Genomic DNA, 15,403 nt, shown 5'->3' with positions numbered 1-15,403 from the left:
AGTTCCCACCCCCTGCTAGGGGATTTTCTAGCATATAGGGAGTGAGCAAATAGCATGGGGGATGTGCCTTGTCCTCGTGTTGCTCAACTTCCTGTAACTGTTTCACAAGTCTCTTTTGTTCAGTCTTCACACGATGGCGGGGGCCAAGATACCGGAAGGAGCAGAGGGGGAAAACAGATGGGGAAGGGGGACCTCCTAAATGAACATTTTTTTACATAGATAAATCTATTACACCCCCTTTCACCCCTTATATTAATTCTATGTCTGGAGCCATTGGCGCAGGCGCTGAGGCAGGGAGAACAAATCTCTGGAGTCTCCATCGCAGGACGACATCACCTCATCTCATTATATGCAGATGATACTATTTTATCACTTACTGATCCCTCTGTCTCTGTGCCGGCTGCCATGACCTCCATACTTCACTTTGGTCAGCTTTCCTATTACCACCTTAATGCCACTAAAACTCAGGCCCTTCCTCTAAACCTTCACCCCGCCCTGGTAGATACCCTTAAAAACGTGCATCCCTTTGATTGGCAAACCACTAGTGTTAAATATCTAGGAATCAAACTAACATACCCTCATAACCTACTATACTCCAATAACTATGAACCTTTCCTACAGACCATCAGCGTTGAAGCGGACAGACTAAGCTCTATCGACATATCTTGGACAGGCAGAGTAGCAGCCTTTAAAATGCTTCTTCTACCCCGCTTCCTCTATCTCTTTAGAACCCTCCCGATTGCTGTTCCTAAATCCTTCTTTTCTAAGGCCAAAGCCATTTTGTCATCCTTTGTGTGGTCAGGCAACAGGCCCAGATTGACCGCATCCATATTGACTACTAAGTCCAGAGACATGGGAGGACTTGGGGCACCAGATTTGTGGTGTTATTATCTTGCCGCCCTGGTGGAGATGTTGAGAGGCTGGCGCAAAGAAGATTTGACCACTGCTTGGGCCCATATAGAAAACTCCTTGGTTTCCCCATACTTACTTAAAGACGTTCTTTTTCTGCCATACTGGTCTCCACACACCGCCCCCTTTTCCAACGCTATTGTGGCGGCCTCATATAAGGCATGGGTAACATACCTCTCCCTAGTGGACACCCCCAAAACCACGGACAAAACTCTCATTCCCATATCTCTTATACAAAGCATGAGCCCTGACATATGGCTGGTCCCATGGATTCACAGTGGGCTAACACATCTCCACCAACTTTATTTATCTGAAACCCTACTACCCTTTTCAGAATTGCACTTTACCTTTTCTATTTCTCACTCTGATGTCTACAAATTTCTGCGCTTGCATCATTTCTTACTTCATAGTCCATCTTCCATCCAGTTACATAAACCCTCTTAAATTTTTCTCTCTAGCAACCTAAAGGGCCTTCGCCCCTTATATTCTAATGTATCCCATACTTCCCAATTTCGCAAATCACACCCCTTTCGTTCCTGGGAAAACGAGCTGGGCAAATCTATCTTCGAATCCCAATGGTGAGCGGCTTTCCAGAATATACGTAGAGCCTTTCTATGTGTTTCACATGTTGAGTCTGCTATGAAGACCATATTGAGGTGGTACTACACTCCTGAGCGCCTGTCCCACATCTACTCAGAAATGACTGGACTATGTTGGCGTGATTGTGGACAGAGGGGCACATTGTTACACATTTTGTGGGAATATCCCTCCATTAAAGCCTACTGGCTCGCCTGCAAACAGCTCTTGAATGAGGTTTTAGGGGAGGAGAGGGCCTGGACCCCACAACAGATTCTATTGTTTCTCGATGTATCTGATATACCTAGAGCCGAGAGAGACTTAAAGGGGTATTCCAGGCCAAAACTTTTTTTTATATATCAACTGGCTCCGGAAAAATAAACAGATTTGTAAATTATCAATACAGTGGAGAATTAGAAAAACATCGGCACTCACCGGTTCTCTTAAAACAGCTTCTTTATTGGTACTCACAACATGAAATGCAGTCAGGGAGAGGCTGCTCTCTGATGACTCACGTCCAGGGAGCTGTGCAGTTCCTATGGGGATATTTTCCCATCATGCACAGCTCCCGGGACGTGATATCATCATTGAGCAGTTAGACAGAAAACTTCAGAAGCTAATAACTATTGGAAGGATTAAGATTTTTTAATAGAAGTAATTTACAAATCTGTTTAACTTTCCAGAGCCAGTTGATATGTATAAAAAAAAAGGTTTTGCCTGGAATACCCCTTTAACCCCTTAAGGACACATGACGTACTGGAACGTCATGTGTCCACTCCCGATCTATAACGCGGGGCCACGGCGTGGCCCCGCGTCATAGCGGTTCGGGCCCGGCCTCTAACAACGGCCGGGACCCGTGGCTAATAGCGCGCGGCATTGATCGCTGTGCCGCGCGCTATTAACCCTTTAGACGCGGCGTTCAAAGTTGAACGCCGCGTCTAAAGTGAAACCGAAAGCATGCCGGCTAGCTCAGTGGGCTGTTCGGGATAGCCGCGGTGAAATCGCGGCATCCCGAACAGCTGACAGGACAGCGGGAGGGCCCCTACCTGCCTCCTCGCTGTCCGATCGCCGAATGACTGCTCAGTGCCTGAGATCCAGGCATGAGCAGTCATGCGGCAGAATCATCGATCACTGGTTTCTTATGAGAAACCAGTGATCAATGTAAAAGATCAGTGTGTGCAGTGTTATAGGTCCCTATGGGACCTATAACACTGCAAAAAAAAAGTGCAAAAAAAAAGTGAATAAACATCATTTAACCCCTTCCCTATTAAAAGTTTGAATCACCCCCCTTTTCCCATAAAAGAAAAAACACAGTGTAAATAAAAATAAAAATAAACATAAATGGTATCGCCGCGTGCGGAAATGTCCGAATTATAAAAATATATCGTTAATTAAACCGCTCGGTCAATGGCGTGCGCGCAAAAAAATTCCAAAGTCCAAAATAGTGCATTTTTGGTCACTTTTTATATCATGAAAAAATGAATAAAAAGCGATCAATAAGTCCTATCAATGCAAAAATGATACCGTTAAAAACTTCAGATCACGGCGCAAAAAATGAGCCCTCATACCGCCCCATACACGGAAAAATAAAAAAGTTATAGGGGTCAGAAGATGACAATTTTAAACGTATAAATTTTTCTGCATGAAGTTATGATTTTTTCCAGAAGTGCGACAAATTCAAACCTGTATAAGTAGGGGATCATTTTAATCATATGGACCTACAGAATAAAGGTAAGGTGTCATTTTTACCGAAAAATGTACTACGTAGAAACGGAAGCCCCCAAAAGTTACAAAATGGCGTTTTTTTTTTCAATTTTGTCTCACAATGATTTTTTTTCCCGTTTCACCGTAGATTTTTGGGCACAATGACTGACGTCATTACAAAGTAGAATTGGTGGTGCAAAAAATAAGCCATCATATGGATTTTTAGGTGCAAAATTGAAAGAGTTATGATTTTTTAAAGGCAAGGAGCAAAAAACGAAAATGCAAAAACGGAAAAACCCCCGGTCCTTAAGGGGTTAATATGTATTATCCTAATTGTGATGAAAATTTCACTTACCAGCATGTGGAAATCACCCAACACCCCATCTATAGACATGGTCATTAATAAAGTAAATACCACCTACACATATGAAGGCATCATCGCCTATGGTAACGGCTCATATTTCACAAGCGATGGAATAGGTGGTCTTCCACAACACAGGCTACTGATACTATATAACCTGCTGAGATCACTTACATTCCCTTTGCGGGTCCTTTTCTACGATCCTCCACCCCCCCCCCTTCTCCTACCTGCCTATCCTTTCAACACCTTCTCCTGACTCCTTACACCTCTTACCCCTACACCCTCCTACCCCTACCTGTTCCTCTATTACCCTCCATTACCGCTCCCATCATTTCCTACTGAGATAGATATCAGGATGTAGACTGTTTACATGCCACGCAGAGTAACTAATCTCAACACTCAAACCCTGTAGTGGGTCAACGCTCGCTATTACTATATGACTAGCCCATTAGAGTTCAAAGACACATTGCCATATATTCTTGCAATTGTACAAGTCAACTTATTCCAACTTTGTTCTTAGGTTCTTTTGATTTTTTTTTACTTGTATGTTTACCTGTTTATATACTTGCTTGACTTCTACTTAGTCCCCTGCAAGGGACTTGCATTGTTCTTTTAGATTGTCAAAAAATATTCAATAAAAACTATTGAAACAGAAAATGGCTTCTCCCCTGTGTGAGTTCTTTGATGTTGAATAAGACTTGATTTATCAGTAAAACATTTTCCACATTATGCACATGAAAATGGCTTCTCCCCTGTGTGAGTTCTTTGATGTTTAACAAGCTTTGATTTCCCAGTATAACATTTCCCACATTCTGCACATGAAAATGGCTTCTCCCCTGTGTGAGTTCTTTGATGTTGAATAAGACTTGATTTCTGAGCAAAACATTTCCCACATTCTGCACATGAAAATGGCTTCTCTCCAGTGTGAGTTCTTTGATGTTGAATAAGACTTGATTGATCAATAAAACATTTCCCACATTCTGCACATGAAAATGGCTTCTCTCCAGTATGAGTTCTTTGATGTTGAATAAGACTTGATTGATTAGTAAAACATTTCCCACATTCTGGACATGAAAATGGCTTCTCTCCTGTGTGAGTTCTTTGATGTACAACAAGACCTGATTTAAAAGGAAAACATTTCCCACATTCTGAACATGAAAATGGCTTCTCCCCTGTGTGAGTTCTTTGATGTTCAACAAGATATGATTTCTGCATGAAACATTTTCCACACTGTGAACATGCAAATGGCTTCTCCCCTGTGTGATATCTCTGATGTTTAACAAGACTTGATTTAGAAGTAAAACATTTCCCACATTCTGAGCATGAATATGGTTTCTTTCCTGTATGAGCTCGTTGGTGTCCAACACCCCTTCTGTGACCTTTATTTTGCTGAACATCCTGTGATGACTGAGAAGACAGGACCTGTATATAAGGATGAGATGACAGATCTTGGCTGTGAAGGGCTGAGGGTGTATCTGGGATAATGGAATGTTCTTCATATGTATCTTGTGTGATATCATCATCTGCTTTATAATCTGAAGATATAAGATTCTCCTCTGATCTCCTGCTACAAGAATCTGCAGAGAATAACACAGATTTTATTATCAGTATTAACCCTTTAACAACCCAGGACATTTTTGTATTTCTAAGCAATAGTACTTTGTAAATCCACCCTTCATTTTTAAATAAGATTTACTGCAAAACTGAAGAAAGATAGTTGCTATAATAGCGGAGCAGCCATACAACAGTGGTGTCAAACTGTGGCCCTCCAGATCTTGTAAAAATTCAACTCCCAGCACACCCATGAGTTGATGTTTTGCAACATCTGGAGGGCCACAGTTTGAAATCACTGCCTTACAAGGAGCAGGGACACCAGTCTTTGACAATCATGTGGACACAGCCTCAGGGAAAATCACTGCTATGGGGCCCGGTCAGGGACCAGATGACCGTGCCCCCCAATCCACTTGACCCCGCAGGTTATAATGGAGCAGTCATCCAAACCGCCCCTTTATAATCTTCATGCCAGCCAGAGAATTCAGGCAAAGGATAGGGGATACGTTATAGATCACGGGGGTCCGATGCTTGGGACTCCCAGCGATCTCCTGAACAGGGCCCTGGCAGTTTGCTTGAAGGGGGTGGACCAACCCTGCATCCTGTGGGGGTTGGAACGGACGCTTCCAGCAGACTGCCGGGGCCCCGTTCAGGAGATCACGGGGAGTCCCAAGGGTCAGACCCCCCCGCAATCTATAACCTATCCCCTATCTTGTCTAGGCAGACAGTATCACATTTTTGTCTATTAATGTGTATAGAAAGACTTATGTCCTAATAAAGTTAGTGAAATTTTCCTGGAACCAAGTTAAAAGTGGAACCTTTACTTTTAATGATTTTCGTTCACGGCTCGCCAGCCGCACCTATACCTCCATTTGCACCCACACAGGTGACCTGAACTGGGAACATTTCCGTATCAGAGGGAAAGAATAAAAGGGATTTAAAGGGATACTCCACTGCTAGACATCTTATCCCTTATCCAAAGGATGGGGGATAAGATGTCTGACCACAGGGGTCCAGCTGCTGGAGCCCCCGAGGATCTTCTGCAGCACCCCCCGTTCAAAACAAAAGCCAGATTCCAGTGGTTGTGATGTCACGGCCACGCCCCCTCATGATGTTGCACCCCCTCCATTCATGCACGTGGCGTGACAGCAAGAGGGGGCGTGGCCACTACTTCACAATCACTGCCTCTGGCTTTAAGCGTTCCGAAAGCTGGAGCACCCCTTTAACTCCTTAAGGACTCAGACATTTGGGCCTTAAGGACTCAGACAATTTTATTTTTACAGCAAGTAGCAGCAGCAGATACAGCGATCGGCACTCCCTTCATGGCTAGCACTGGGTACGAAGCATTGGGTACATTAATTTTATTTGTGATTCCCTTAATTTTATTTTGTCTAGTAATTCCTTCAAGTTTAACGATGACTGGTTCACGCAGACCAGCGGGGTCGCCATGTACTCTAGCCAACTTATATGTGGCAGGATTCGAACAGAAATTTGTGTTCTCAAGTAGGAACAGGTTTATCAGTCATATCGTGCAGTACCACAGATTTGTCAATGACGTTTTCATCATGTGGGCGGGGACGGAGTTTTGTGGACTTCGTCTCCGCTCTAAACGATGAAAACGATATGAACCTGAAGTTCACATGGAAAGTTGGGACGCCAACTTTAGAATTCCTGGACGTGGAAGTCAGTGTTGCAGATGCCAAGGTAGTCTCCAAGGGTTACCGTAAACCTACGGTCTGTAACTCCCTCCTGCACTTCGACAGTTACCATCCTGAACACGTTAAGAGGGCTGTCCCGTATGGGCAGTTACTAAGACTCAGAAGGATAAATTCCGAAGAAAAGGGGTTTCGAGGTGCAGGCGGGAGAATTACATGCCAGACTCTTACTACGCGGATATCCTAAAAATATTCTGGATATGGCCTTGAACAAAGCTAGGAGTAAAAACAGGGATACACTGTTGAGAAAAAATAAGAATGAACATAAAGATGGTAATGGCAAAGATAATCGGGATCGATTTTCATTCGGCTTTACATGTAGCCCTCTAGCAGAAAAAAATCAAAAAAGCCATCCAAAATAATTGGAATTGTTTGCAGAATGACCCGGACCTCCAGAATTTTACAAAAAAAACCTCCTCTCATTACTTTCAAAAAATGTAAGAACCTAAGTAATGTTTTAGTAAGTAGCTCCCTAAAAAATCCTAACCCCAGTACTAACTGGCTGACTAAGGGCAATTTCAAATGTGGAGGGTGTAATTGGTGTAGCTTTTACTGTACAGACAAGTACATCAATATAGGAGGTATAGAAGTGACGTGTAAGGATTTTTTCTGTTGCAGAACAAAAAATGCTGTCTATGCCATCCAGTGCCGCTGCAACCGCTTTTACATCGGCTGTACCATAAGGGCAGTCAATGTACGGTTTCGGGAACACGTAAACTCGATCAGGACGGGGAAAGGTTCTCCCCGCCTGATCGAACATGTACGCGAAGTGCACAATAGTGATAGTCACACCTTACGGTTTTTTGTTATAGAGCGTGTTCACCCTAAAGCGGGATTGGATACCAGAAAGACGCTACTGCAGAAAGAAGGAAGTTGGATCGTTAGGACGAACGCCCAGGGGGGCCTTGGTCTTAATGATAGACTTGATATGACGTGTATTTATGATTGCATAGTAGTATTTTTATAACTTTTTACTCTGCAATTTTGTAAGTTGATATATTGGTTTTATGTCCGCATCCCGTGTGTGTGTTTTTAATAAAGTTGTTTGTAAAGATGCCCCCCTGCCGTCACGCGACTAAGGCAGGTGTATTTACCTGGAGCAGGTGACGGCAGGGGGTGTGGTCTGAAGAAGCGCCCTTTGTGCGGGCGTGAAAGCTGCTTACCCTGCTACGGGAACCTGGCGTCCAGCTGATGTTTTAACTGCACCTGAATAAAGATGATCCTGGCACCGTAACCGTGAGTGGACTCTCTGAGTGCTCCCTGTATGTCTTCTTGTGCTGAATTTTAGGTTTTCATTTTTTCCTCCTCACCTTCAAAAATCATAACTCTTATATTTTCCTCCACAGACTAGTATGAGGACTTGTTTTTTTACGCGACCAGTTGTCCGTTGTAATGACATCACTCACTTTACCATAAAATGTATGGCGCAACCAAAAAAATACTATTTGTGTGGGGAAATTAAAAAGAAAACCACAATTTTGCTAATTTTGGAAGGTTTTGTTTTCACGCCGTACAATTTACGGTAAAAATGACGTGTTCTTTATTCTTTGGGTCAACACGATTAAAATGATGCCCATAATAACATACTTTTCTTTTACGGTTGCGCTTGAAAAAAAAAAAAAAAAGCAAACTTTTTAACTGAATAAGTACGTTTAAAATCCCCCTATTTTGAAGACCTATAACTTTTCATTTTTCCGTATAAGCGGCGGTATGAGGGCTCATTTTTTGCGCCGTGATTTGTACTTTTTATTGATACCATATTTGCTTATATAAAACTTTTAATACAAAGCAGCTATTTTGGACTTTTTTTTTACGTTCACGCTGTTCACCGTACAGTATCATTAACATTTTATTTGAATAGTTCAGATATTTACGCACGCGGCGATACCAAATATGTATGTATGTATATATATATATAATATATATATATATATAATGGGAAAATTGTCCCATTTTCCCATTTCACCCCCAAAAAGTGTAAAAAACTAAATATATATATATATATATATATATATATATATATATATTTATTTAGTTTTTTACACGTTTACGTTTTTATTGTGGGAGGGGGTTTTTCACTTTTTTTAAATACTTTTTTTACTTTTATTTTTACACTTTAATAGTCCCCAGAGCAGACTATTTATAGCACTCATTAGATTGCTAATACTGTTCAGTGCTATGTATAGGACATAGCACTGATCAGTGTTATCGGTCATCTTCTGCTCTGGTCTGCTCGATTGCAGACCAGAACAGAAGACCCGTGGAAGGCAGCGGAGGCGGGTAAAGGGACCTCCATGCGCCGTTCTGGATGATCGGATCACCGCGGCAGCGCTGCGGTCGATCTGATTATCCATTTTAGTGTCCGCAATGCTGCAGATGCCATGATCTGTATTGATCACGGTAACTGAGGGGTTAATGGCAAACATCCTAGCGATTGCGGATGTCCACCACTACCGGCGGGTTCCTGGCTGCGATCAGCAGCCGGGACCTGCCGCGCATGTTCCGGGCATCGCTACGATGACCACGGTTATGTATAGGACGTAAATGTACATCCTGGTTCGTTAAGTACCAGCTCACCAGGACGTACATTTACATCCTGCGTCGTTAAGGGATTAACGGAAAATTCTAGTACATGAGTCCTTATCCCCTACTGTGTATAGGGGATAAATGTCTGATCACTGGGGGGGGGGGGGCCGACCACTGAGACCCCCGCGATCTCCTTCCTGGCATCCTGTTTGTGTATCTCCGGCTCTCTGATAGAGATTCATGGAGAGACATGTCGGGCACCTCTTGGTGCGGTGGTCGACAGTAATCCCTGCACGGAGCGGAGGTCACCTGTGCCTGGAGAGATCTGGGGTGCTGGGCAGGAGATCACGGGGGGGGGGGGGGTCCCGCTGGTCGGACCCCCACGATCAGACACTTATCCCCTATCCTCAGGATGAAAAAGGAAAGATAGCGACTCCACAGAGACAGAGAGCTGGTATCTACTGCTATATGGAGTAATATTAGTCTGTATATAATGTGTTTGATTCATAAACAGTATGGCGGTATTATTCAGTCACTATGTAGTGGTGATGGTATCAAGTCGACTGCTATGGAGGCAATTTAGAGGGGAGGGGGGATAGTATTTACCCTGAAGTCCCAAAGATTCTAGTTACACCAATACTTCCCGAAAATATTATTGCAGCCGGTGACTGAATAGAATCTGTGACTCTTCTCTGTATTTAGTGGTTACTACTCACCTGGGCGGTAACCTGTAGAAATGTCCTCCTTATACTGCTCATCACTGCTCAAATCTGTCTCTTCTTCTACTTTTACGATTATGTCTGGAGCATTAATATAGATCAGATCTTTCCCTGCAGGAATGTCCTCCTTATACTGCTCATCACCGCTCACATCTGTCTCTTCTTCTTCCTTTATGTCTGTAGCATTTATATAGGTCAGATCTTTCCCTGAAGGAATGTCCTTGTCCTCCTTATACTGCTCATCACCGCTCACATCAGTCTCTTCTTCCTTTATGTCTGTAGCATTAATATAAATCAGATTTTTCCCTGTAGTAATGACCTCCATATTCTGCTCATCAAGAGGACGGGGACACCTCTCTGATGCTGTTCTCTTACTGGATCTGACTGTAGGGAACACATACAGAGACTGAATTCATTCTTTACATACAAATAATGAGAGGACGTGTGTATATAGTCATGTCTATTACCTGGTGATGTGAGGGGCTGCTGATCCTCCATCATGACCTGATCCTTGTACTGATCCTTGTGTCCTTCTACATACTCCCACTCCTCCATGGAGAAATAGACCGCCACGTCCTGACACCTTATAGGAACCTGACACATAATGATACAGTCATCACCCCGACCCCTCCAGTGGTGTTACTGTATAATGTCCCAGCATTCCCAGCAGTGTCACCTCTCCAGTCATCACCAGACCCCTCCATTACTGTATAATGTCCCAGCAGTGTCACCTCTCCAGTCATCACCAGACCCTCCATTACTGTATAATGTCCCAGCAGTGTCACCTCTCCAGTCATCACCAGACCCCTCCATTACTGTATAATGTCCCAGCAGGGTCACCTCTCCAGTCATCACCAGACCCCTCCATTACTGTATAATGTCCCAGCAGTGTCACCTCTCCAGTCATCACCAGACCCCTCCATTACTGTATAATGTCCCAGCAGTGTCACCTCTCCAGTCATCACCAGACCCCTCCATTACTGTATAATGTCCCAGCAGTGTCACCTCTCCTGTCATCACCAGACCCCTCCATTACTGTATAATGTCCCAGCAGTGTCACCTCTCCAGTCACCACCAGACCCCTCCATTACTGTATAATGTCCCAGCAGTGTCACCTCTCCAGTCATCACCAGACCCCTCCATTACTGTATAATGTCCCAGCAGGGTCACCTCTCCAGTCATCACCAGACCCCTCCATTACTGTATAATGTCCCAGCATTCCCAGCAGTGTCACCTCTCCAGTCATCACCAGACCCCTCCATTACTGTATAATGTCCCAGCATTCCCAGCAGTGTCACCTCTCCAGTCATCACCAGACCCCTCCATTACTGTATAATGTCCCAGCAGTGTCACCTCTCCAGTCATCACCAGACCCCTCCATTACTGTATAATGTCCCAGCAGTGTCACCTCTCCAGTCATCACCAGACCCCTCCATTACTGTATAATGTCCCAGCAGGGTCACCTCTCCAGTCATCACCAGACCCCTCCATTACTGTATAATGTCCCAGCAGTGTCACCTCTCCAGTCATCACCAGACCCCTCCATTACTGTATAATGTCCCAGCAGTGTCACCTCTCCAGTCATCACCAGACCCCTCCATTACTGTATAATGTCCCAGCAGTGTCACCTCTCCAGTCATCACCAGACCCCTCCATTACTGTATAATGTCCCAGCATTCCCAGCAGTGTCACCTCTCCAGTCATCACCAGACCCCTCCATTACTGTATAATGTCCCAGCAGGGTCACCTCTCCAGTCATCACCAGACCCCTCCATTACTGTATAATGTCCCCGCAGTATCACCCCTCAAGTCATCATCAGACCATTCCATTACTGTATAATGTCCCAGCATTCCCAGCAGTGTCACCTCTCCAGTCATCACCAGACCCCTCCATTACTGTATAATGTCCCAGCAGTGTCACCTCTCCAGTCATCAACAGACCCCTCCATTACTGTATAATGTCCCAGCAGTGTCACCTCTCCAGTCATCACCAGACCCCCCATTACTGTATAATGTCCCAGCAGTGTCACCTCTCCAGTCATCACCAGACCCCCCATTACTGTATAATGTCCCAGCAGTGTCACCTCTCCAGTCATCACCAGACCCCTCCATTACTGTATAATGTCCCAGCAGTGTCACCTCTCCAGTCATCACCAGACTCCTCCATTACTGTATAACGTCCCAGCAGTGTCACCTCTCCAATCATCACCAGACCCCTCCATTACTGTATAATGTCCCAGCAGTGTCACCTCTCCAGTCATCACCAGACCCCTCCATTACTGTATAATGTCCCAGCAGTGTCACCTCTCTAATCATCACCTGACCCCTCCTTTACTGTATAATATCCCAGCAGTGTCACCTCTCCAGTCATCACCAGACCCCTCCATTACTGTATAATGTCCCAGCAGGGTCACCTCTCCAGTCATCACCAGACCCCTCCATTACTGTATAATGTCCCAGCAGTGTCACCTCTCTAATCATCACCAGACCCCTCCATTACTGTATAATGTCCCAGCAGTGTCACCTCTCCAGTCATCACCAGACCCCTCCATTACTGTATAATGTCCCAGCAGGGTCACCTCTCCAGTCATCACCAGACCCCTCCATTACTGTATAATGTCCCAGCAGGGTCACCTCTCCAGTCAGCAGCTCCATCATCTTGTTGATGAGTTCTAGGATCTTCTGTTCATCCATTTCCTCATGTATCAGGGAGTGAGGTGGGGGCCCCGGGATTGGGCTCAGGGTTCTTCCCCATCCTTCACACACAGGGGCCCGACAGCGCCCACTAGAGGACTTCTTCACTACTGTGTAATCCTGTGTATGGAGAGACACATTAATATCACTACATATATTCCCAGAATCCCTCACCTCTCCAGTCATATCATCTGTTATTACATAGATAAGAATGAGGTCATGTGACATCACTCCCAGAATCCCTCTCCTCTCCAGTCATATCCATCTGTTATTACATAGATAAGAATGAGGTCATGTGACATCACTCCCAGAATCCCTCACCTTTCCAGTCATATCCATCTGTTATTACATAGATAAGAATGAGGTCATGTGACATCACTCCCAGAATCCCTCACCTCTCCAGTCATATCCATCTGTTATTACATAGATAAGAATGAGGTCATGTGACATCACTCCCAGAATCCCTCACCTCTCCAGTCATATCCATCTGTTATTACATAGATAAGAATGAGGTCATGTGGCATCACTCCCAGAATCCCTCACCTCTCCAGTCATATCCATCTGTTATTACATTGATAAGAATGAGGTCATGTGACATCACTCCCAGAATCCCCCACCTCTCCAGTCATATCATCTGTTATTACATAGATAAGAATGAGGTCATGTGACATCACTCCCAGAATCCCTCACCTCTCCAGTAAGCCGGAAGAGTATCTGTAGGGTGAGGTTTATGATCCTGTCGGCCATCTTGTTCCTGTCTCTCTCCATGGTTGATGGGTCATCCAGGAGAATTCTCTTATATAGAAGATATCAGCAGAGGATCCTGGATTGGAGAAACCTGAAGGGAAGAAGAGGAGACGATGATAAACCGCACCAGATTCTATGGAGAAATAAAATCCATTTCCTGGAGATAATCTGGGGAAACATCTGAGGAGACATTATAGGAGTTTTCAGATTTCTCTATAAAACAAAATCCATTGTCCGAGGGCTGTAAAATAAGAGACCAGAGCGCACTCCCCTCTCCCGTCCAGTGGTGGCGCTCTGGTCCTCCAGGTCTTCTGAGGTCGCTCTCCCTGCTCTGCTGAAGACGTTGTGAATCCATTTCTCCTAATCTCTGAGGCTGCGGTGTAATCAGAACGTCTTCATCAGAGCAGGGAGAAGAATAGAGGGATTCAATATGACATTGTCCAATGAAGAATAGTGAAATGTGTCCACTAGGGGGCACAATATACATCACAATTACATCAGGATTTTATGTGAATTGTGATATGTCCCCCCGGAAGAACCTGCTATTACCTGCAGACATCCCCTGGGGGGCAGTATAGGCAGGAAATCAGGAAACAACCGCTGGTCGGCACGGCGCTCCCTAGAAAAACAACCGCACAGCGCCATGTCTAAGCCACGCCCACCTACATTATTTTATTACAGAAATGGGATATAAACTTATTAGGGGAGGGGCTTCTATTACAAACCCTGAATAACGCTCTGCCATAGTGATCAGTGTTATCGGTGCTCGGCTTATACAGGCTGTGGAGGTGTCTGTATACTTAGAGCCCCGATCTGAGCACAGAGCACGGTAAGGGGCCCTCCGGCCGTCATCTCAGCTGATCTAGACTCCGCCCCCAAACAACTGCATTTTACTAATATTAGATCCTGCAATCGACTTTGATCATGGAATCTAAAGGGTTAATGGCGATGAGCGTCATTAGTGGTGAGTCCTGGCTGCTTATAGCTCCTGAACTCACCTCAAAGTCCCATATGGGGCACAGAATGCAAATATACATCGTGTCCTTAAGGGTTAATAATAAACATCCCCAATAATCCAGATCTGATGGTGACTGCTAGATATGAGCGAACTTACAGTAAATTTGATTCATCACGAACTTCTCGGCTCGGCAGTTGATGACTTTTCCTGCATAAATTAGTTCAGCCTTCAGGTGCTCTGGGGGCTGGAAAAGGTGGATACAGTCCTAGGAAAGAGTCTCCTAGGACTGTATCCACCTTTTACAGTCCACGGGAGCACCGGAAAGCTGAACTAATTTATGCAGGAAAAGTCATCAACTGCCGAGCCGAGAAGTTCGTGATGAATCGAATTTACTGTAAGTTCGCTCATCTCTAGTGACCGCACACACATACCTGTATCTGTAGAGGAGCCGTGTGCTTACTAGACCTGCGATGATGTCACCGTCATGTGATCAGTCACATGAAGGAGGAGGAGTCACATGATCAGGGGCTGCTGCTCTGAGAGATCTCCACACACAACACAACAGCAGTGACTGCCCCACCAGGACCTGCTCTGTATCTGTTACATTCTGGAGGTATAGGACCTGCGATGATGTCACAATCATGTGACCAGTACATTTGGGGGGGGGGGGGCAAAGTTTCTCAGTATAGATGTGACTGCGGGTAAAGGACCTGTGGGGCGGATCATGTGACAGGAGTGGGCGGAAATCAATAGTGCAGGATAGAAGAGAATGTGAATGAAATGAAGGACCTGTGATAATGGTCATGTGACAACAGAGTCCTGCATACACTGAGCAGATGAGCCTAGAGCACAGCCCCTGATCATGTGACTCCTCCTCCTCCATGTGACTGATCACATGACGGTGACATAATCGCAGGTCCTGTAAGCACACGGCTCCTGTACA

General features: G+C 44.8%; 2 protein-coding genes across 2 annotated transcripts in view; one reads left to right on the top strand and one right to left on the bottom strand.

Annotated features, from left to right (window-relative positions):
• Positions 1–15,403, bottom strand: part of LOC130298173 (uncharacterized) — a 308,559-nt gene that overhangs the window by 218,785 nt on the left and 74,371 nt on the right. The gene's annotated exons all lie outside the window — the stretch shown is intronic.
• The window catches only part of LOC130298171 (uncharacterized), a 133,634-nt gene that overhangs the window by 110,150 nt on the left and 8,081 nt on the right, over positions 1–15,403 (top strand). Inside the window, 1 exon segment of the mRNA XM_056551082.1 lies at positions 6,609–6,805. Coding sequence (XP_056407057.1) covers positions 6,609–6,805 — 197 coding nt within the window.

Source organism: Hyla sarda (genome assembly GCF_029499605.1).
Source record: "Hyla sarda isolate aHylSar1 chromosome 1 unlocalized genomic scaffold, aHylSar1.hap1 SUPER_1_unloc_3, whole genome shotgun sequence".
NCBI lineage: Eukaryota > Metazoa > Chordata > Amphibia > Anura > Hylidae > Hyla > Hyla sarda.
Note: the sequence above shows the minus strand (reverse complement) of the source record. Positions and strands in the feature narration are given on the sequence as shown.